This window comes from Nilaparvata lugens, chromosome 5, assembly GCF_014356525.2.
Source record: "Nilaparvata lugens isolate BPH chromosome 5, ASM1435652v1, whole genome shotgun sequence".
In the NCBI taxonomy this organism is placed as follows: domain Eukaryota; kingdom Metazoa; phylum Arthropoda; class Insecta; order Hemiptera; family Delphacidae; genus Nilaparvata; species Nilaparvata lugens.
Window position 1 is genome coordinate 26,380,719 of NC_052508.1, and position 25,094 is coordinate 26,405,812.

The following is a 25,094-nucleotide window of genomic DNA, read 5'->3' on the forward strand; positions in this document are numbered from 1 at the left end:
CGGTACAACGACACCAAGTCCTCGGTCGCCACTTCCATACGTCCATAAAGACAGTCATGCAAAAAAATTGCATCAAACTTCATTCTTCGCCATTCAAAAAATTCAATTTTCACCTTATTGCAGAACTGTTTATAAGGGAGCTGCTCCAAATTTGTCATGATCCTTTTCAACACCAGACGTACAAATCTTTTTTGCACAGATTCTATTTTCTTTGTTGCATATTCTGTCTCTATTCCAAACGATAGAGGCGTACTCCAAGTGGCATCGAACGATGGAACAGTAGAGGGTCTTCAATGTTTGAGGATTTTAAAAGTTTCTGCCAATCCACCTTATTACACCAAGCTGCCTTCTCGCTTTAGCTACTATATCATCAATATGCGCGGTGAATAGTAGCTTACTATCAAATGTGACACCTAAATCCTTCACACAGGCCACACGTTGAATTTGCTTGTCATATAATCATATTATTATCAATTAAAATGTATGAATTCAGGGCTACTTTCTTGTATTTATAAAATAGAATAATTATAGTACTCTTTTTAATTAATAAAATAATAATTAATTATAGTTATAATTTGTATTCTTATTATATTAATTTCAAAGGGTACTATAATTCCATTTTATAAATATTATCAATTAATTAACAAACATTTAATTTTGTGTATGTTTGAAATATGTAGTAGAATGATGTAAAGTTCTTGATCATTTCCATATTTGTGTTCATTTTTGTAGAATGAAGCTGAAATATTCCCGGCCAATACGGGTGGTGGAAAGAAAATGGCCGATGAACTTGAGCTACCCTTCCTTGGAAGTCTACCATTAGACCCACTTTTAGCCAGATGTTGTGATGAGGGTCGTAATTACTTGACAGAACTACCCAACTCGCCAACTGTTACAGCTGTCGAAAATATAGTCTCCAGTAAGTATCCACAGAAAATACTTCTTATGTATTTTGAATGCTGGAATGATTATAAAAAATGTAACATTCGCCTGACAAAATATTTTCTACCTTCTTGGCTCATCCTCTTGCTTCTCAATATTCAAGTGGCATCAAAATTCAAATTGACGTTATATAGTAACTCTCACTTGAATACAAACATTGCATAACGCACTCATGATCTTCACGAAGTTTTGTTACTTTCATACTAATTGGCAAGAAAATACTATGATCTCCACTCACTTTTGTTAATATAATTGCTGAAACAATAATAATTCATATGAATTCAATAGTAAAGAAAATATTCCGTTTTTTCTGTTTCTGAACAGGCCAATATTGATTGGTCTTGGAACAGGCAGTTATTCGATTCAAACGCAAGCTGTATTTGTAAATATAATTAAGATCAAACGCAGTCAAGGAAAACTAAATCAATCGGGACGATTCTAGGTTGCTAGGCAACAGAGTTGTTCTCAGATCATAAGAATCGTTTATGAATTCGGTCGTAATTGTTTTTGGGTTTATTTATTTATTTATTCGTGGACAGAATCACAAATCATATAAATATGATTAGGAAGGAACAACAGGCACGGCCCAAGTCTATTCCATTCCCAAATTTTGATTTGTTTTGGATTGGACTTGTTTAGCCTAGTCATCAATTACTAGAATCGTACCAACTTTTTACTAACCAACAAAAGTCTAAATCGGCTTAAGATTATTTGATAGATATTGCCTCCTAATCATTTATTAGCTATAGTGATGTCCACGTTATAATGGCAGTATTTGCTTAACATCGATGTTGCTCAAAGTTAGTATCTGTCTACTAACGTTGGATGTTGCTATCCTTGTCTATCATTGACAAAGCAAATCCTTTTCCAGCTCCGAAACGTTACTAGATCGTTTTACAAAAATGAAGAAATATTATTAATTAAAAAATATTTTATCTTAATTATAAAAATGTATTTTTAAATCTTGAAAAAGATAATTCATAATTTTTAACAAGAATAAAGTAGTTTATAAGTATCAGCTAACTTCTATAGAAGGCAGGCCATTATAACGTGGACCTCGCTATAGCTGTGAGGAAATCTCTACAGCAATCATATTTTTCATTTCTAAACGAACATACTGATAATCTAATGAAATTTTCGTTTGAAAAGTGAAAAGTTTATTATGCGGTTTCAATTCGCAAGTTTCATTAATCCGAGTTTAGGTGAAGTTTGTTCCCACCTTTAACGCCTCTTTTGGTGAGGTTGCCTAACGGGATGATCCCACCTAGCCTGAATATATTATATTTTAGCCGTCCATAGACCTCTCCTAAAATATTGAATTGATCGTTACTGAAACATGTGAATGAATTGAAAAATGGTTCGATTTAGAAATAATGGAAAGTCAAGTGCAAGTTTTTATCACTGTTTTCAGGCTACATCTTCTGTTATATTACATTTTCATCGACGTAAATTTGTTATTAAATTTATGATTTTGAAAATTGATCACTATTATTACCGTGTACTTTAAAATTGTACTATATCTCGAAGTAGGCTTACAGTAGATTATTTTTTCAAATTATCAATATAATGTATTTTCTTTTCAGAAATAGTAAAGGCATGTGAAGAAGACTTGTAACAATCCAAAAATGCGAATCAAGAAATGCGTCCTCCCAGAGGTGTAGGCCCACATAAAACACAGACAATACGGAATCACAATATGAAAATTGTGTGTGAGATCAACGATACAAGTAAACATGGGGAAAAGTGAGAAACAACATCAAGTGAGAGAAAGCAATCTTCATCAATGACTGTATCAATCCAGTTTTCTCTGTGTTATACCTGGAGACTGTGTAGGCTTTTGCTCTACCATTCTAGCGCACACTCTAAAAAAGACTGTGATTGGTCAAAGCAATACTCGAATGTGGCATGTCTTTGTTATCCGTTCATATTATTGTCAATGAATGTCTAGAGTACTTGAGTAAAAAATATTTAGCCATTTTGAAGCCTCAAAATTTTTCATTTGTCTACCCTGCCTTCCCTATTTATATACTAGACGATATTTACCTCTCGTCAATACTAGAAATAAGAGCGAATACTTTTCGAGTACCTATATCATTCACTTTCATGAACAGCAATTTTTCAATATTTGTTGTGTTGCACCGTATTATTTTTTACATTTCCATCACTCCTTCAATTCGTTGGTTATTATCAGAAGAAAAAAACATTCATGATGGTTTATTACAATCAGCGGTGCAATTTACCAGTGAAATATGAGGGTTTTAAAAACTTGTTGACAAAATGTAGCCTCCTAATTTCAGCGGTCGATGCAATTTACAGGTTATTGTAACTAAGTGAATACCTGGCTTTCATGAAATAATAATAATTATTATTATTGAGATAGTTGTCAGACTAAAATTGGAGCTACATGTTGATGCAGTACGGAACAGGATAAATCAATAATACTGATGTAGTTTAAAAGCTCTTATTGACTGTTGCCTAGTAACAGAGATGAGTCAGTATTGTTGTTAACAATCTTCTACATTGAAATCCAGTTCCTATGGTAACTAATCTCCATGGTTACCAAATAAGTTTTGCTACATTCAAAGTTGAATTGTTTCAACGTTTGCACCTCAATTTAGCGTGAAAAGCATCGGGAGTGTTGTTATATCCAGTACAAAATTGTTTAATTACAGATTATGAATAAAAAGTAGAATTACTAATGTAGGCTGACTTCAATAAAATAAACTGATATATTTTGTAGCAAAAGGATTATGATAAATTGAATAATTTATTGTTTTATTGTCAACTCATGCCAGTGAGAAGCACTTTGAAGTTTATGCTTAGGCTGTTTACATAAACTCAAAATATTTGGTGCTTAAGTTAATTTAGTAAAGCTTCATAAATCTTTTAGAGTTGAATTATGTCCCACGGAACTTATAACAGACTTTGGTCAGAAGTGCAAGTTACTTTGGATGATGCCACTCGTATTGATGTAGATCAGCAATCAGCGAAACCAACTAAAGATAAGAAACTAGCTCATTACATCGTGAGTGATCTGTACGTGAAGTATGTAACAGCAGTTAATCGATTAGATCAATGCTACGATCAAATCGTCCAGCCGCAGAAAAGAATGCTGATCAGGAAACTGCTGGATACCAGTATTGGGAGATTTCTAGAGTTGAAACACGAACTTGTCAACTTGGAACTGTCAGAGTTTTGTTATTGCGATAACGCGTTGACAGAGCAGAAAATCCTGCCGATGGAAGCTGAAGTGAAAGTGCCCACCTACTACAAGAGAGAACGGGAGGAAGAACTGCAGAAACGGAAGAAGTTCATGGATGATGTCCTGAAGAAGCTGGGGTTTTTCGAGCAAGAAGATGTGGGCATTGTTATGACCGAATATCAGGCGATACGGCTCATACAGACCCACGAGCGCGCGAGGCAGGGCAGGTTGAGGTCGCAGTTCATGAAGGAGATTCGACTGCTCAAAGAGAAAAAGATCGAGCCATCGACAGCTGATAAAGAGGGCGAAGGAGGGCGACAGGCAGCCATGAAAATACAGAAAATATGGAGAGGATATATAACTAGAAGAAAAATAAGGAAAAGAGTCATTGATGAGATGCTATTGATCGGTGAGTTAGAGCTTTTCTTGTTTCTAATGTAAGTCAAATTCCATTTATTTCAGTTAACAAAATATGTTCTATTCATTCCTCTATAATAAGTTTATCTTTCCAGGAGGCTGAAGAGAATGAAGCCTTTTGAACTAGTTTATAATCAATTGTGATATTGTATGTAAACTATATCATTTTTACTGCTCTCATAATCTCAGAACTACTCGGGTCATCAATGGATGAACTTTGCTGATGAGTTTTATAGTTTTTCATATAGTGTAAGATTTATATAGTGGAATGAAATTAATGGTTTTGGCTCTGAGAATATAGTTTCAATGACAATAAACAAAAATAAATTCTCTGTAATCACAGAATTATTTTAGTAGATGTTGATAGCTTATTTTATGTACGGCACTTGTTTTAGTTGCTATTTGCTATGTAACAATTGATACCGTCGTTGAAATGGAAGTTGCCTTTCTACTCTGGAACTTTATATAGGCCTACATTATATGACACGTCTAAAATACTTCTTCTTTGCATCTATTTATTTTTTCATTTTTAATACTATAAAAAATTACATTTCAGAAAAAACTAATTACTCATGAATTGTACGGTAATGAAACTTCAGTTTATTCAATCGAAATAAAGGCCTAACCAATTCTTCTTGGTAGAAAGATACATCTATCTACATTGGTAAATATTGATAATCCTTCATATATGGTGATTTAGATATTTAATGTGGCAATATGATGATTATGGATAGCTTTAAACCCTATATTGAACGTCCAAAAAATTCGAATCGCCTTGTTCATTAATAATAATTATTAGTTGTCACTGAATCTAATCATTTGAAATGAAGTGTCCTATGCGTTTTGTACACCATCATAAGTTTCCGTTTTGAAAAGAAACGAAATTCCATTTTTTAATCAAATTCATTCCATTCAAATAATAAAGGATTGGATATCTGTATAGTTACATTAGATATATTATATAGTGTGGTGCTCTTCCTGGGGGAGTCACTCTCACCTCCAAGGATAGGACAACACACGTAGGGTGATGTAATGCTGTATTTAAATGCCTCACGTTGGGCCGGCAAATCATGTGGTGCGTTTTTTAACGGCTTCACACATGTAGAGTGAATCTTGTACTGAGTCAATGGTGTAGCGGCTATAAATTTTGTAATTGCGTGCGTGGACGCTGAGTGTACACCAGACTGATTGATTCACTACAAGATTCAATATAATTGTCGGAATCGCGGGAGGCCTAAACGCTCGCTCACCCTTGATTCTTCTAATGACAAATTGTATAGTGATGAAATTTTTATAAGCAGTGTAGCGATCGCTAAACACTGAATACGGATACCTTAAAATTATTACCTGTGAAGAATGAGCATACAAAATCATACAGGTCGAGCAAAAATCCCGATGTAGATAATTTACGGGACTGCGTCTCTAATAAGTTCTGAAGGATTAAAATACGGTATTTGAACCAAATATCGTTCAGAATATACTTCGAGAACAGAGTCTTGTCGGGTTTTAAGCTCTATTGTAGGAATTTATATGATCTATGGCTGCCTCTGCTGTACAATTGATGCATTCGCTCCTAAGTCGAGGTAGGTAACAGATAAAAGCTGATATATGAGCAGGTAAGGACAAAGAATAAATATCTCGATCTGACCCCACTCGCTACATCCACTTAGACCTGTTCCAATATCCAGCTTGATTCAATTATTCCAATGATCGTATTTGATCGGTTCTTGATGATATAGAATGTATCAGACACAATAATTGACAGGCTTAAGAAATAATCGAACTCAGAAAGCGAATTAACAAAACTGAAATATATTATAATAAAATATGTAATCATACAGTGCAGATTCAGAATTTGATTTACAGGTTGATAATAATTTAGCATTAACAGACGGAGTTAAAAATGTTCTTGTGCTTGCATGATACCATGCGTGATTCGACAGAATTTTACAATTGATAAAATCTAACAGTTTGAAAAAATAGTGAAAAATGAATTATAGAAAATATTTTAAAATGTTCGGGGTCGTGGTTCAGGCAGCGGAGGATAGCTAATCAACTACAAATTCTTATAAATTCAATATGAATAAATTCTAGGCTCTTAAATGCTAAAGCGCTTGTCGGCGTGGCCAATAATTTAACGAAGAAAAATTTATGTTTTTCTGCACTGAAATATTTTCGAAGCGTAGATTGGGGCCCCTTATAACTTATAACTCACGTGAAATTCCTTGGCGGTCGTGGTTTTCTTCTTTAGATCAAAAATTTTTGATCGGCGGCAATCCAGGCTTCAGTTTCAGCACGTGGGGAATTTTAATTTAATATTTCCTTTACCGAATTAATTAAGGGATAGTTTACTTTAAGCTTTTAAATTTATCGATTGATGAAAACAGAAATTTATAAATAACAAATAGATTGGCCTAAAATATCGGCTCACAAATAGAACATTTAAAAATCGAACAAGAAATTTTACAAATAGGTCTTTGGTAACTATGAAAGAGATCTACACGGTAAGGATTTCAAAAGGGAAGTGCTGCTGTTTTCTCTAAGCTTTTAGGCTAGACCTTGCTTCTCGGAATCTCAATGTAATAATTTGCATAAAAATTTGCCATTGGTAGAACGCTTGTGACGTAAACATGACGTCAGTGGCAAGCAGTAGAATACAATTCCTTTAATTACAATAATAATTTAATTTATGTAATTCTTAAAACTGCTTAATCTTCTAGACATAGTTCCTCTCATACAATGTACACGTGCTAGTGTAACTGATAAGGCAGGGTTGGTGTCTGATAATAGATTAACATGTGTTGCTTTCAAACGATCACCGTCTTGGTGCTATTTCTATGCACTGTGATTGGTTTAGACCTACCAAAGAGATTTAATTACCATGTGGTTCAGTTGAATTAAATTATTAATAAATTAATATTCTTGTACAATTTTTATTAGGTTTGAGATTATTATAATTAATTTCTGCCATTTTATCAATAATAGAATTTCATGCTATGACCTATTTAGTTACAATAAGACCTGACGCATAATACAATTTCTTAAATAATAAATAATTTCAACAATAATACATACATTTTATTTTTTATTTTGAAATTCTTGATCCTTTATTGATAGTTTTATAATTTTTAGGAATGATATTTTACCTTGCATGAGAACCGGTATGATATTTGACAATGCTTTGAATCAGTCAGCTGCGTTCGAACTGTTTTAAAAACATCTGATCGATAGTAAACAAGTGTAACCTCAAAATCAGTGAGCGATTCATAAATAATTTGTGCTTTATTCGCAAAATAATTATAATTTTATTGAATAATTTTCCTAGAAAAATATTCAGTACAGAACGGTACTCTTATCTAATATACAGTTATTGATAAGTAAGCTTTATCGCTCGGTCGCTAACTATTCCTTTAGCAAATTCTTTCATTTTAAAAGGTAATCACAATTTTTCTCTCTTTTCATGAGATCTATTTGAAAAATTCATCACACAAAAGCCCCCAGGATATTTTAAATAGGTAATTGGGAGACGAGTCGAAACAATGACTATTTGAAAAATCCGATATTGTGATGAATACACTATTTCATCTCCTTACTTCTACGAAAACTCAACACTTAACACTAAAAACAATAGATCCTTCACACAGGCCACACGTGAATTTGCTTGTCATATAATCATATTATTATCAATTAAAATGTATGAATTCAGGGCTACTTTCTTGAATTTATAAAATAGAATTATAGTACTCTTTCAAATTAATAGAATAATAATTAATTATAGTTATAATTTGTATTCTTATCATATAAATTTCGAAGGGTACTATAATTCCATTTTATAAATATTATCAATTAACAAACATTTAATTTTTTGTATGTTTGAAATATGTAGTAGAATGATGTAAAGTTCTTGATCATTTCCATATTTGTGTTCATTTTTGTAGAATGAAGCTGAAATATTCCCGGCCAATACGGGTGGTGGAAAGAAAATGGCCGATGAACTTGAGCTACCCTTTCTTGGAAGTGTACCATTAGACCCACTTTTAGCCAGATGTTGTGATGAAGGTCGTAATTACTTGACAGAACTACCCAACTCGCCAACTGTTACAGCTGTCAAAAATATAGTCTCCAGTAAGTATCCACAGAAAATAGTTCTACTGTATTTTGAATACTGGAATGATTATAAAAAATGTAACATTCGCCTGACAAAATATGTTTTACCTTCTTGGCTCATTCTTTTGCTTCTCAATATTCAAGTGGCATCAAAATTCAAATTGACGTTATATAGTAACTCTCACTTGAATACAAACATTGCATAACGCACTCGTGATCTTCACGAAGAGTTTTGTTACTTTCATACTAATTGGCAAGAAAATACTATGATCTCCACTCACTTTTGTCAATATAATTGCTGAAACAATAATAATTCATATAAATTCAATAGTAAAGAAAATATTCCGTTTTTTCTGTTTCTGAACAGGCCAATATTGATTGGTCTTGGAACAGGCAGTTATTCGATTCAAACGCTAGCTGTATTTGTAAATATAATTAAGATCAAACGCAGTCAAGGAAAACTAAATCAATCGGGACGATTCTAGGTTGCTAGGCAACAGAGTTGTTCTCAGATCATAAGAATCGTTTATGAATTCGGTCGTAATTGTTTTGGGTTTATTTATTTATTTATTCGTGGACAGAATCACAAATCATATAAATATGATTAGGAAGGAACAACAGGCTTGGCCCAAATCTATTCCATTCCCAAATTTTGATTTGTTTTGGGTTGGACTTGTTTAGCCTAGTCATCTATTACTAGAATCGTACCAACTTTTTACTAACCAACAAAAGTCTTACTCGGCTTAAGATTATTCCATAGATATTTCCTCCTAATCATATATTAGCTATAGTGATGTCCACGTTATAATGGCAGTATTTGATTAACATCGATGTTGCTCAAAGTTAGTATCTGTCTACTAACGTTGGATGTTGCTATCCTTGTCTATCATTTGACAAAGCAAATCCTTTTCCAGCTCCGCAACGTTACTAGATCGTTTTCCAAAAATGAAGAAATATTATTAATTAACAAAATATTTTATCTCAATTATAAAAATGTATTTTTAAATCTTGAAAAATATAATTCATCATTTTTAACAAGAAGAGAATAGTTAATAAGTATCAGCTAACTTCTATAGAAGGCAATGGCAAGGCAGAGAATCGGTATTGCTGTTCTCCTTTCTTTATCGCCATTATAAAGTGGACCTCGCTATAACTGTGAGGAAATCTCTACAGCAATCATATTTTTCATTTCTAAACGAACATACTGATACTCTAATGAAATTTTCGTTTGGAAAGTGAAAAGTTTATTATGCGGTTTCAATTCGCAAGTTTCATTAATTCGAGTTTAGGTGAAGTTTTTTCCCACCTTTAACGCCTCTTTTGGTGAGGTTGCCTAACGGGATGATCCCACCTAGCCTAAATATATTATATTTTAGCCGTCCATAGGCCTCTCCTAAAATATTGAATTGATCGTTACTGAAACATGTGAATGAATTGAAAAATGGTTCGATTTAGAAATAATGGAAAGTCAAGTGCAAGTTTTTATCACTGTTTCTAGTGTTTTCAGGCTACATCTTCTGTTATATTACATTTTCATTGACGTAAATTTGTTATTAAATTATTTATGATTTTGAAAATTGATCACTGTTATTACCGTGTACTTTTAAATTGTACTATATCTCAAGTAGGCTTACAGTAGATTATTTTTTCAAATTATCAATATAATATATTTTCTTTTCAGAAATAGTAAAGGCATGTGAAGAAGACCTGTAACAATCCAAAAATGCGAATCAAGAAATGCGTCCTCCCAGAGGTGTAGGCCCACATAAAACACAGACAATACGAAATCACAAAATGAAAATTGAGTGTGAGATCAACGATACAAGTAAACATGGGGCAAAGTGAGAAACAACAACAAGTGAGAGAAAGCAATCTTCATCAATGACTATATCAATCCAGTTTTCTCTGTGTTATACCTGGAGACTGTGTAGGCTTTTGCTCTACCATACTAGCACACACTCTTAAAAAGACTGTGATTGGTCAAATCAATACTCAAATTTTGCATGTCTTTGTTATCCGTTCATATTATGGTATATGAATGTCTAGTGTACTTGAGTAATAAAATATTTTAGCTATTTTGAAGCCTCAAAATTTTTCATTTGTCTACCCTGCCTTCCCTTTTTATTCCTGGGGGAGTCACTCTCACCTCCAAGGATAGGACAACACACGTAGGGTGATGTAATGCTGTATTTAAATGCCTCACGTTGGGCCGGCAAATCATGTGGTGCGTTTTTAAGGCTTCACACATGTAGAGTGAATCTTGTACTGAGTCAATGGTGTAGCGGCTATAAATTTTGTAATTGCGTGCGTGGACGCTGAATGTACACCAGACTGATTGATTCACTACAAGATTCAATACAATTGTCGGAATCGCGGGAGGCCTAAACGCTCGCTCACCCTTGATTCTTCTAATGACAAATTGTATAGTGATGAAATTTTTATAAGTAGTGTAGCGATCGCTAAACACTGAAGACGGATACCTTAAAATTATTACCTGTGAAGAATGAGCATACAAAATCATACAGGTCGAGCAAAAATCCCGATGTAGATAATTTACGGGACTGCGTCTCTAATAAGTTCTGAAGGATTAAAATACGGTATTTGAACCAAATATCGTTCAGAATATACTTCGAGAACAGAGTCTTGTCGGGTTTTAAGCTCTATTGTAGGAATTTATATGATCTATGGCTGCCTCTGCTGTACAATTGATGCATTCGCTCCTAAGTCGAGGTAGGTAACAGATAAAAGCTGATATATGAGCAGGTAAGGACAAAGAATAAATATCTCGATCTGACCCCACTCGCTACATCCACTTAGACCTGTTCCAATATCCAGCTTGATTCAATTATTCCAATGATCGTATTCGATCGGTTCTTGATGATATAGAACGTATCAGACACAATAATTGACAGGCTTAAGAAATAATCGAACTCAGAAAGCGAATTAACAAAACTGAAATATATTACAATAAAATATGTAATCATACAGTGCAGATTCAGAATTTGATTTACAGGTTGATAATAATTTAGCATTAACAGAATAGTTAAAAATGTTCTTGTGCTTGCATGATACCATGCGTGATTCAACAGAATTTTACAATTGATAAAATCTAACAGTTTGAAAAAATAGTGAAAAATGAATTATAGAAAATATTTTAAAATGTTCGGGGTCGTGGTTCAGGCAGCGGAGGATAGTTAATCAACTACAAATTCTTATAAATTAATATGAATAAATTCTAGGCTCTTAAATGCTAAAGCGCTTGTCGGCGTGGCCAATAATTTAACGAAGAAAATTTTATGTTTTTCTGCACTGAAATATTTTCGAAGCGTAGATTGGGGCCCCTTATAACTTATAACTCACGTGAAATTCCTTGGCGGTCGTGGTTTTCTTCTTTAGATCAAAAATCGTTTGATCGGCGGCAATCCAGGCTTCGGTTTCAGCACGTGGGGAATTTTAATTTAAATATCTCCTTCACCGAATTAATTAAGGGATAGTTTACTTTAAGCTTTTAAATTTATCGATTGATGAAAACAGAAATTTATAAATAACAAATAGATTGGCCTAAAATATCGGCTCACAAATAGAACATTTAAAAATCGAACAAGAAATTTTACAAATAGGTCTTTGGTAACTATGAAAGAGATCTACACGGTAAGGATTTCAAAAGGGAAGTGCTGCTGTTTTCTCTAAGCTTTTAGGCTAGACCTTGCTTCTCGGAATCTCAATGTAATAATTTGCATAAAAATTTGCCATTGGTAGAACGCTTGTGACGTAAACATGACGTCAGTGGCAAGCAGTAGAATACAATTCCTTTAATTACAATAATAATTTAATTTATGTAATTCTTAAAACTGCTTAATCTTCTAGACATAGTTCCTCTCATACAATGTACACGTGCTAGTGTAACTGATAAGGCAGGGTTGGTGTCTGATAATAGATTAACATGTGTTGCTTTCAAACGATCACCGTCTTGGTGCTATTTCTATGCACTGTGATTGGTTTAGACCTACCAAAGAGATTTAATTACCATGTGGTTCAGTTGAATTAAATTATTAATAAATTAATATTCTTGTACAATTTTTATTAGGTTTGAGATTATTATAATTAATTTCTGCCATTTTATCAATAATAGAATTTCATGCTATGACCTATTTAGTTACAATAAGACCCGACGCATAATACAATTTCTTAAATAATAAATAATTTCAACAATAATACATACATTTTATTTTTTATTTTGAAATTCTTGATCCTTTATTGATAGTTTTATAATTTTTAGGAATGATATTTTACCTTGCATGAGAACCGGTATGATATTTGACAATGCTTTGAATCAGTCAGCTGCGTTCGAACTGTTTTAAAAACATCTGATCGATAGTAAACAAGTGTAACCTCAAAATCGGTGAGCGATTCATAAATAATTTGTGCTTTATTCGCAAAATAATTATAATTTTATTGAATAATTTTCCTAGAAAAATATTCAGTACAGAACGGTACTCTTATCTAATATACAGTTATTGATAAGTAAGCTTTATCGCTCGGTCGCTAACTATTCCTTTAGCAAATTCTTTCATTTTAAAAGGTAATCACAATTTTTCTCTCTTTTCATGAGATCTATTTGAAAAATTCATCACAATAGTAATATGAATTACTCACAAATCAATTGTTCATTTAGAGAGATGATTTCTTATGGAAGAGAATCAGAGTAGCCTAAGCTGAAGAACTCCAAATTCAAACGATTACTATAGTGATGTGAATGATGTATTTAAATTAACATGAAATTTCCTATTCATTTAAGGTATTTTTTCTCATTTCAAGGTATGCTCCCACCAATTTCTCAATCATTAGAAGAGACAAAGAGAGCCGAAGAAGTCAAGGAATTGAGAAGGAAGCAGCAAATTGAATATCAGAATGAATTCGAGAAAGCATTAGTGGAGGAGAAAGACGCGGTATTTCTTATCTTTTTCGTATAGCCACCCAATGTACATTTTAAATTTTATTTCGTGCAGAATACTTCGGCTTCGGTTGTTCATACTTTTGAAAGTGCCAAGTGCTGAGGCCATCAGATACAGTCGACATACATTTTTCAATAATTTATTTTACAATATTTCTTGTTGAGACACTTGTTGATTTCTTGAGAAATTATTGTTTTCTTGGAAAACATTTGATGAGAGAGAAAATTATTAAAGAAGAATAATTAAATCACTTATAAATTGTATTACTGTACCTATATGTTTGAAAAATATTATCAACATTGAGTTATCAATCAACATCAGCTATGCATTAAATGTTGGGTAGGTTTAATTGCTGATTCTGCTATTTATTAGGGTATAATTAATATTACAGGGAATAAATTTCATTGCAACTATCGACAAGTTTAAAGATTCTTGATAAAACGGGTGGAGAAGCCTAAATGAATATTATTTTAAATTCGAAATTTATGTTTATGGAAAATTCATAGGCTATTATTTTAATTTTTCAAAACAGATCAGAAAACACAAAGGTGGACAAATGACAGAAGACATCCGTGATGAGGTTAGAAATTGGTTCATGTCGTACAAAAACCAAACGGGAAAGTTTCCCGATTTTCCATCTGAAGAGGCTGGTGGCTCAGCTCTCATTTTCAGCCGAACAGTCACTGAAAGCGAAATCAGTAAATCAACTGCTCCCTCATCCAAGGAGAGTAAAGGTAAGAGTTTACATTAATACATTGATCAATACTAAAATATCCAAGCGATTCATTAATAGTAACATAATTTATTGGTATGATTTCCATCGAATTCACGGTATGAAATGAATTCCCTGTATGATATCGTGTGTTCAGAATTAATGCGCTCACTATGTAATGGCCCAGGCTTCGGAATGTATGGTTTCAAGATGTAAGGAGTTTAATAAAATTATAATGGAAGGAAGAGACTTTTTGTAAATGCTATTATGTGAGTAACCTTTGGTTGACAGAAACATGATGGTACAATATCTCGAGACGAAAGAAAGGGCATGACCCGAGTGTATGCAAAACAGGTCCGAGTGTATGCAAAACACAGCTGATAGAAGAATACATCAAATAATTTGACTACGAATTATTAAGAGGTGGGCAGAGTGGAGGAAAATCCACCTACGCAATTGTAATCCATTCTCTCTCTGAAAAGAAAGAGAAAGAGAAAGAGCACGGGTGAGGGAGTAAGTAAAACTTATGCCCCCAACATCAGTACTCTCCTATACATTACAACTATCTTTAGCTCTAACATCACCTCTGTTTACGGAGGTACCTAGTGCTCTAGCAAGCATTCTGTATAGGTAAAGATAATTGGGATTTCAAATCTGATTACTCCAAGTCTCCATTAAAGAAATTTTCTTACGCTATTCGTTTTATTTCGTCCAGTCTGGTTAATAATTTTTATTAAAATTCAAGACTCAAGGTTTAATTGGAAAATCCGATATGAATAGAAAATTAAATGCGCATCTCCATGAATATTTCATGAGTCTTCTTTGAACCCTTATATAAGAATGTTCCATAAGTATTCTGTGGGTCATTTAATTTATGCAAATTGAAGTTACCTACTTGAACTAATGAATAATTGAAAGCTTAAGATTTTCATTTCTAAATTGTCGAAGTATTGACACTACCTATTGACCAATTTGAATGCTACAAAATTTGAAATTTGGCTTTCAACTAAAAATATTTCAAGAAATGCATGGATTTATTTCGCTTTAGTATTATTTCACCAGGTTGTATAATATCTTATTTTTTTTCAAGGTAAAGAAAAGAAGGGTAAAAAAGGATCCAAAGATAAGGATGATGCTAAAAAGAAGAAGTCGGAAGAGGATGAAGACCCTGGCTTTAAAATGGGTCCTTCAAATTTCCTTGCCGATCTAATGGTTGCCAGCACAGAATACGAAGAGGTTTGGCGATTCAAAGATGAATCCAATAATCCCGCCCAGAAGCATTATGTTAACATGATACAAGCTCAGAAGACTTTGGAGATAGAAGCTGAACTAAGAAAGGTGATTACATCAAATCGAAATCGAGCTTTACGCTAATTGTTAAAAAAAATAACTATTAAACGAAAATCAAAAGTTGAATGCTGATAACTTGTACCCTTTTTTAATAATGACTATTATTATTACTTCACTTGTTAAATATGCCAAACAGTCACACAGTAGCTATAAAAGTAGGATTTCGTTTTTGCGTAATGATTTCACGACTATGGATGAATATTTTTAGGGCTTATGGTTCAAATAGTTGACACTATTTCAGACTGGGAACGTGTGAAAACTCTCATAAGAGCCTGAACTATTCTTCTGTAGTCGTCGAATCATTTAGCATAAACGAGACCCCACCTTAGATCATCATGTGTTACAAATAATGTACTATATTAATATGTTCTAGATAGTTGACGATCAACTGAGAGTTGAGCTGGAACTGCTTCAAGCGGCTCTGGATAGAGATCGAGCCAAAAAAGGGAAGAAAAGCAAGAAAGGCGCCAAGAAGAAAAAAGGAAGAAGAAGTGGAAAGAAAGGAAAGAAGAAGAAAGAGAAAGATCTCACACCTGATCGTACTCTTGAATCATTGTTTGAAGAGCTCATCACAAACGGAATAATAAAGAAGTATCCAGAAACACCTTTATCTGCTTTCAAAGGTGAAACATCGTACGCCGCTTATGACTTGAGATTGCAAGGGAAGGACCCGCAGCCAGCATTGGGTGATATAAGACAGGTACTGTTCGATCTTAGACATTATTATAGGGCCTATGTTTGTTTATGTATACTTTATTTTGATTTTTATACTTTAGTTTTTAGATAAGATTCAGTTATACATTATACTGTATATGTTGAAGTATGTCTTTTCTAAATTGAAAGTGAATTTTCCACATAAAAACTATATTTTTCCTCGGCTCAAGATTAAGATTTTGAAACCTCTTCTATAGTTTCACTGATATATAACGTCATTTGAACGTGTAGTCCCTTAAATGAGACTATAACTAGTTGACCGAGCGCAGTGAGTTCTATGTTTTAACTCGGATTTTCTTTCGTCTGTCTGTCTGTATGTATGTATGTAACGCATTTATGGCCAAATGCGTTGATAGAATTCTATGAAATTTGGCAGGAATATTCCTCTTTTAACTCTGCGCGTCGATGTATATACACGATTTTTTGAAATTTTGCATTTTAAGTATAATATAAAAGGAAAAGGAATTTCCTCCATACTCTGATATCACTATATATAATCATCTACTCTGAAGATAGGATTAATCAGACTATAGAATTATTCATAATCAATCAGCTGACAAGTGGATTATTCATTGCATGCATTACACAGATGTCTGGAGAAGCCGGTGAACAGGCGACACCTGATACTTGTGGATGAGAAAACTGCGTGAGGTCTAGTGCCTAGTATCATTCTGATGTCACCTGTTCACCGGCTTCTCCAGACATCTGTGTAATGCATGCAATGAATAATCCACTTGTCAGCTGATTGATTATGAATAATTCTATAGTCTGATTAATCCTATCTTCAGAGTAGATGATTATATATATAGTGATATCGGAGTATGGAGGGAATTCCTTTTCCTTTCGTATTATCCTTAAAATGCAAATTTTCAAAAAAACCTTGTGTATACATCGACGCGCAGTTAAAAGAGGAATATTCCTGCCAAATCTAATAGAATTCTATCAACACGTTTGGCCGTAAATGCGTTACATACATAAAGACAGACGAAAGAAAATCTGAGTTGTGTTTGGTCAACCAAGTTCTACTGTATAAATGAAATGATACATGTGAAATGGTGTGTAGAATGCATGTTAATCGGTGTGTCAGGTGATACTGGAGTACTGCATTTTGCCACTGGGCTCGAAGCTGGTGCACCAGTCGGCACCTCTGGTGCGGTCGGTGCTGGTGGTGGGGCCTCGGGGCAGCGGCAAGGACATGCTGGTGCATGCTGTCTGCACCGAGGCGGGCGCCGTCCTATTCGACCTCACTGCTGCCAACATTGTCGGCAAGTACCCCGGCAAGTCGGGCCTCATCATGCTCGTGCATCTCGTCAGTAAGGTATCCAGGTGAGAGGCAAACTGCTATTTGTGTTTAAAATGTTATTAATTAAAGTAACACACTCACCAAAATAAACATTTAGTCATTGAAATGAGCTCAAAGAATTATGTTGTGCGAAAATGAAAGTTGTAAAACGAAAATAAACAGAAGTTTATAAAGTGAGTTGAGAGAGTCTTATTTTGAAATATAAGATATCCCACATACCTATATATTGTTTCTCCACATACTTCTAGCACATGTTTACTTACAATGTAGGCTTGCTGTTGAATGGAAACGACTTGATAATAATTGTCAAAAACACTGATTTATTAAAACAATTTGAGATACTGGTGTTACACCGCGTTCCGGCTGTTACACCATTATCAATCTCAAGTAGTTTTAAAAAATTAGTGGTTAGATAATAAAATATATAAAGTCGTTTTCATTCAATATGGATTTCGTCTATATAGAAATGATATTTAAGTTAGATTCATTTATAACTTACTAGCAGGTAGCCCGTGCTCTACAAGGGCCTTATTTAAAACTTGACAGACTGAAAACTCTACCTAATGAAATTTTGAAGGATTTGAAATAGGCCTATAACCATCCTTTGTAAATTAAGGATCTTTATGCAGAATTTCAAGTTAATCAGTCTAGTAGTTCAGACGTGATGATACGTCATTCGTATATTTTCTATCCCGAACGTGTAAAAGCCAATTCTTTTCTTTATTATACCGGGTGACCCAGAATAACGGAAACATTTGAAAACGCCATTAAACATTAGTGGGAAGGGCAAAAATGATTTTATTCAAACTAATGTAAAGTTCAAGACTTGCCATTTGAGAATTGTCAATAACATCTATCACTTTTTGACAGTTACTTCTTCAAGGTGGCTTCCTCCTGCAGGAATACACTCTTGAAATCTGTGTTGAGATTCCTGAACGATTGCTGCAACATTTCAGCTGGGATATTGTTAATTTCATTTTGAATTATCTGTTATGATTCAACCACAGTTATTGGTCAAGTTGTGAAAACGTTTGATTTGAGATAGCTCCACAAACAGAAAGTCGCAGGTGGACAGATCATGGGACCAGGAAACGCAACCTAATCGTGAAATTACACGGTTACCAAACAATACTCACTCGCACAGTTGCCATTTAATGCCGTGCACAGCGGATTTCGCTCACAATTTCATCAATAATTTTGAATTAATTAAAACAGAATTTAGAATGAAATCCGCAATATCCCAGATGAGATGTTGCAGCGATCAATGAGGAATCGTCAACACAGATTTCAAGAGTGTATTCGTTCAGGAGGAGCCATCTTAAAGAAGTAATTGTCAAAAAGTGATAGATGTTATTAATAATTCTCAAACGCCAAGTCTTGAACTTTACATTAGTTTGAATAGAATCATTTTTGCACTTCCCACTAATGTTTTATGGCGTTTTTAAAAGCTCCTGTTATTCTGAGTCACTCTGTATTATAGATGAGAATTTAAGCAATAATTGTGCATAACAAACCAATCACTGCCCGATCGAAATTTGTTTGGTCGCAGTGTTTATTAGATTGAAATTCAAATAAAAATAAATGACTGATAGATCAGTTTGTGATTCATTCTTTGCATTGTATTGAAATTATTTCAATTATTGAAAAAGGACCCAAACTTTTTGGTAACTTACAACATTACTATTGATAAAATTATGATAACTACATTGAAAGTCTGTTTCTAGTGGCTTCCTTCCTTATTTTAAAAACATTGAGCCGGTTCTCTTTCTTTAAATCACTGTCATGTTAAAAATGATTTAATATGTAGGAATAAATAATCATAAAAAAGTAGTGTACGGACGACTACCTCATCAATGATTGAATAGACTTAAAACCTCATCAATGAATGAATGTTTTTATTTTGCAGGCTTCTTCAGCCATCAGTGATCTACATGGATGGAGCTGAGAAGCCTTTCTTGAAAAAAGTTCCAAAGACTGACAAAACAGATCCGAAAAGACTGAAAAAAGATCTACCCAAGCTTTTGAAAAGTATAAGTCTTGATGATCAGGTGAATAGTTACATTTTTATGAAATACGATTTTATTTTGTTTGTGCTCTAACCTTTCCAATAAATTGAAAACAGGCGAACATCTTTTTATTGGAGACAGCTAACATCACCTCGACGGATAGTGTCCTGTCATTATATTATAAAACATAAAAAAATTGTTGCGGTACATGTAATTATCATTACGTCATAGCTATGTCGATCTCATAATAGAAGCTATTTCAAGAAAAACAAGAACTGGAGAGTTGCAAAAGTTGAAATAAAACGCCATTGTATTAACTTGCATCAAAGAGTTGTATGATGCTTGCCATTCTCAACTTGATAGTTGACTTGCAGTTCTACGATTCATCCAAATTAAAAGCTGTGAAGTAGTCTGATATAAAAAAAACAAATAAAAAGCCGCCTTCTGAGGCCGACTCAAAACGTCGACTTGATCGACTTTGATTGCAACTTTCGTGTTGAATCGCCCATCTTTACTTCTGTAGCCAATGTTTATTACATCAAAATTGATATTTGGAGGCATTCCGAGAAAGTGTTCTACTCAATTACAAGTTATGTTCAAAGATCTTTAAAATGTTGAGAAATAATTTTTTAAAGTTGTAATTTTAAGAACTTGTGAAGTTTAATACAGTAAATGTGTTTGTGTGTTACTATGTTTCAAGTGTATTCATTCTCAACAGGTAATTCTAAGTTATAAAAAATAATTTATATTAAAAAAACAATGTATCTTTTTGAATAATTAACTTAGTTGTAAATTGATGAATAATATTTTATAAAAACTAATATCACTTTTTCATAATTGCCAGGTATTGATGTTGGGTGTATCACACTGTCCATGGGAATGCGATCAGAAATCATTAACTCAGGCCTACCAGAAAATAATAATGATTCCAAAGCCTGACTACGCCAGTCTCAACTTTATTTGGACAGAACTGCTATTTCAATACAGTGGAATTAGCAGACAGTTCGACATAGGCGCCCTAACAAAGTTATCGGATGGCTACACGCTAGGTACAATACTGAACGTTGTCAAAGAAGTTATGACTTGCAAGCGTGTTCTTCAACTTCGTATTCAGCCGCTGACACATGCCGAAATCATCAATGTCCTCAGTCGTTATGAGCCAATCTACAAGGAAGAGGAAGAAGCGTTCATGCAATTTTACTCGAAAACTCCGATCGGTCGACGGAAAGCGCGGGCTCTTGAGATTGAAGCTGAAAAGCAGCAGATGTCCAAGGATCAACAGGTCAAAAAGAAAAAGTAATAGAAGAGAGCAGCATGCATAATAGGAGATAGATGAATAATTCTGAGTGGGTTTGAATAGAGCTTTGGTAGGCTACTAGAAACTGAAACCTGAAGTTGACTGAGTGACTATTCCATTAAGAGCCGTTTGCACAGTCAAAGCTTAAACGGAATTTAATCAGCTGGTGGCTTAAACTCAAAATGAACTACATTATAACAAACGAGACTTGATATGGATCTAGTCCAGTTTAAAAAGAAATTTAGTTTAAACTGTGATACTGTGCAAACAGCACTGAATGACCTAATTTTAACTGTCTATCAATTTCTGTCTGTCAATAATATACACAACTATTCAGGGACTCGGTTGCACGATTGGAAATTTATACTAGTAATCGTATTAATGTGAATGATAAGTCACATTAATTATTGTTCCATTAAATGGTCTAGTATAGATAGGTACAGAAATATTTTTCAATGAAATGACATCACGAAATGAGTTTTTAAAATGTATTCAAAGGAATATTTACAATAATAAAATCTGTGAAAATAAGTGTTATTTCTTAGCTTTAGTTGCTTTCTCTTTCCTTTTCTTCACGTGTTTCTTCACCTTTGTTTTTCTTTTTTCTGCATTTTCATCCTTGACAGCTTTCTTCCTTGCCTAGAAAATAAGGGAATGGTTCTGTTACCAATTTTTAATGGTTCTGTTATAGTAAAATTTTATCTGTTGTTATAAAAATGCTAATAATAATATTACTGGTTCTTTCTAATAAGATTTTCAAAAATCCCATTGAAATGGGAACAAAAGAAGGACGATAAGATATTTGAATAATAGAATAAAGAGTCAAGAAATAAAAAATTTAAGTACCCTTTTTAAAATTTTTTCACTCAAAATGTATGCATTTTCAATCGCTATGAATATTTATTCTCACATTCAGTTTTTGAGAGTCAGCCGGTTGATGCAGGAAATTCCTGTTAAAAATTTCATTATTCTTACCTTTTTTGTTTGGGCTACTCTTAATAATCAAGAAATTAAAATTTAAGTCCCCTTTTTAAAAACATTTTTTTACTCACATGTTTCAACAGTAGTGTCATTTTCAAGTGAGTGAATAAAATAAATAATTTATTGTCACTCACTTAAATATGACATTACTGTTAAACATGTCAGTAAAAAAATTTCAAAAAGGGGACTTAGATTTTAATTTCTTGATTATTAAGAGTAGCCCAAACAAAAAAGGTAAGAATAATGAGATTTTTAATAGGAATTTCCTGCATCTCAAAAACTGAATGTGAAAATAAATATTCATAACGATTGAAAATGCATACACTCACTATAGAGTATTTTCACTTTATAGGGTTGGAGATCAACTTGGAATAAAACAATTTCTGGACATTAGAAAATGAAAAAAAAAATTGTAGATAGTAGGTCTATCAAAATTACGATAAATATCTTTGAAGTAATTAATGTTGACTGACCTTTTTGCTTGTAGGCGATTCATCTCTCGGTCTAGATGAATTGACAAACTTTGACTCGTTTTCGCCTTCTTCCGATTCACTGTCACTATCAGAGCTCTCGCTGCCACTTTTGTTGTTTTTTGAAGCGTTTTTCACAGCAAGATCAGTTGTGAAGCCAGACAACGTACGGTATGTAAGATCTGAAGTATCTTCACCAGCCTTTATTTTATTTATATCTCTTTCGAAATCGATAACCTGGGAAAAATAAAAATAAGAGTAATGCAATAAGATATCTGATGTTAATGCAATTAATGAAATCTTGATTGCGCAGTCAATAACAGTTTCCTCATTCTATTGAGAGTGCGTGGTAGCAGTCGACCATATTGAATTGATATCCCACAAGATTAATTTAATTTTTGGAACGTATAGCACCGTTATTTATGGACTTAAATTCACGTACTATACATCATCGGAATGGAAATCAAATTCTTACTTGTTACGTTTTCAATTTTAAAACTACAAGGTGCGCCAAAAAAACTTACTTATTTGAAAGGTCAATAAAAACAAAAGTACTTTAGTTATTGTATTTATCTTTTTTATATGAGAATACAATATCTCAATTTTTTTCATGCAGTCTTGAAAATGGCATCAGATCAATGGCGACCCCTATTGCGCATACACTGATGAAGTCGTTTTTGAAATTTGTATCCATCACTCGTTGCAGTATATTAATCGGTATGCTGCCAATGGCGTCGCGAATGTTGTTCTTGAGGTGTGCTATGGTCCGTGGTCGATCGACATAAACCAGGAATTTCAAATAAACCCATAAAAAAATCGCATTGAGGAAACGAATGTGGAAATGAGCGTTGTCACTGAAAAAAATGACCACGTCTTCAGGCAGGTTGTCAATCAGCATATCACATGCATTTTAACGGACGGGCAACTAAATCGTGTTCAGTCAATTCTTGAACAACAGCCAATTTATAGGGATGAAATTGAAGGTCTTCATGGAAAATTCGTCGAACAGTTGAGTCAGAAATTGCTTTAGCAGCTGCGTGTTTGCGAGCCGAACGCCGGGGAGAACGAACAACTGACTGCCTCACTCTTTCTATATTTTCTGGAGCTCTGATGGTGTGTTGTTGAAGTCCATTTCTGGGTTCAGCGACACTTACACACTCCTGAAATCAGTTAACCCACGACAGAATCAAATTACGGCCAGGAACGAGTCTGTGAGGAGGAATTTCAAATCGAGCGCGGAAGGCACGTTGTGTAGCAACAACAAGATCGACCATGGTGATCGACCATTAGAAAAGAAGCTCTCAATGCGAAGGCCCGCTGCTCTCTAGACCAGAGCATGATGGCAACTTACTTGAGGGAGGATTAACTTGAGAACTCCCTTCTAGATGCGCCCCTTCCTCCCCTCTAAGCGACAAATTCCCCGCGCAGGATTTTTCAAATAAGTAAATTTCTCTGGCGCACCTTGTACTTTCATAATAATAGCAAAAAATAATCGTTCTTGTAACTACTCGCTGTTTTACAAATTAATATAGATATGATATCAATTACTACCGGTATTTACATAAATTCATAGAAGAAGTTCTATTCTACATAGGTTAGTGCATTTTCATAGAGCCTATTTGCTGAAGTATAACTTGTACAAATAATATAGGCTATAGCTCATATTTTTTTGAAAAATGGTAAAAAATTCTTAGTTTATCAGTAATTTACCAGAAGGCATTAAATAACTATTTTAGAAAACAGTCAAAGTTTGGATTATTTAAACAGAACCAAAAATAATTCAGAAATAAATTGATTTGAACCAACCTCAGACAATGTTTGTGGGATGTAAACATTTTTGAAGACCTCTTCCTCAACCTGCTGTTGATTGCTGAGGGGTTCAGACTTTGAAGCCTGTTCTGACATCTTCTCCAAGTGTTCATCCATTGTGTTTTCATCTATTGTCGGATCAGTAATGAAATCAAAAAGTTCCTTCACTGTCATTGTTGCAACTTCCTTGCGCTTGAAAAAGTCTGCAAGAAATAACAAGTTCATGGCATTACTATACGAATAAATTAACGAAATTGAAATAAATATAATGATTAAAATAGAATAGCAATCCATACGTAAACATGATTTTCAAGCGAATTATTTTAATTTGTTTCATTTTTGGTTCTATATTGATATGAAATTATCAACAAATGATAGAGAATTGGGATGACTTTGACAATACCGTTGTGCACGTTGAAAAAGAGGGTCACTGTAATTGTGACTAATTGCTATAGAATGTTGAAAGGTAGAAGAGTTAACTTATGTTTAAATAAAATTATTAATAATTCCGATCAGAGGAAACAGATTTATTTTTTAATCTGTACATAACATGTTAAAACGGATGAACAAATCGAAACTTTTCAGTTCAAAAACAATCGGATGCTGTACAAAAATAATATTCAAATCATCTAAAACCAATTTTTCATCTCAATTTACCTGAAATATTGGTGCAGTCTTTTCTCAAAAACTCCAGAGCCATAGGATGATCGTGTTCCACAGACTGAGATACATCAATGATGTAAGCTTCCCCATTGTGATACCTACACAGAAAAATAATTATTTAGAAATCTAGTACAATTATTATTATTAGGGAATAATACAATGATAT

At 33.6% G+C, this 25,094-nt stretch overlaps 3 protein-coding genes across 5 annotated transcripts in view; 2 read left to right on the plus strand and 1 right to left on the minus strand.

Moving 5' to 3' along the window:
* LOC120348848 (cytosolic Fe-S cluster assembly factor nubp1-like) overlaps positions 1 to 10,750 on the plus strand; it is a 19,808-nt gene extending 9,058 nt beyond the window's left edge. The window contains exons 8-9 of one of the 3 annotated variants that reach the window (XM_039428045.1): positions 733 to 919; positions 2,526 to 2,933. In XM_039428045.1, coding sequence (XP_039283979.1) covers positions 733 to 919; positions 2,526 to 2,557 — 219 coding nt within the window. In that variant the 3' untranslated portion in view covers positions 2,558 to 2,933. Of the gene's footprint in view, positions 1 to 732; positions 920 to 2,525; positions 2,934 to 8,499; positions 8,687 to 10,349 lie in introns of those variants that run through there. The other 2 variants (XM_039428047.1, XM_039428046.1) reach the window with 2 other exon arrangements.
* Positions 3,220 to 21,536, plus strand: LOC111049660 (dynein regulatory complex protein 11). The gene is made up of 8 exons (XM_039428040.1): positions 3,220 to 4,553; positions 13,487 to 13,617; positions 14,156 to 14,357; positions 15,426 to 15,673; positions 16,059 to 16,385; positions 17,487 to 17,725; positions 19,609 to 19,750; positions 20,553 to 21,536. Exons 1-8 carry the CDS (start codon positions 3,842 to 3,844, stop codon positions 21,006 to 21,008), a joined length of 2,457 nt encoding a protein of 818 aa, XP_039283974.1. The 5' UTR covers positions 3,220 to 3,841; the 3' UTR covers positions 21,009 to 21,536.
* Positions 21,480 to 25,094, minus strand: part of LOC111049664 (serine/threonine-protein kinase RIO1) — a 14,680-nt gene continuing 11,065 nt past the window's right edge. The window contains exons 7-10 of the mRNA XM_022335797.2: positions 24,923 to 25,026; positions 24,263 to 24,468; positions 22,460 to 22,693; positions 21,480 to 21,644 (exon numbers count right to left, since the gene is read on the minus strand). Of these exons, the coding sequence (XP_022191489.2) occupies positions 21,540 to 21,644; positions 22,460 to 22,693; positions 24,263 to 24,468; positions 24,923 to 25,026 (649 nt within the window). The 3' untranslated portion in view covers positions 21,480 to 21,539. The remainder of the gene's footprint in view (positions 21,645 to 22,459; positions 22,694 to 24,262; positions 24,469 to 24,922; positions 25,027 to 25,094) is intronic.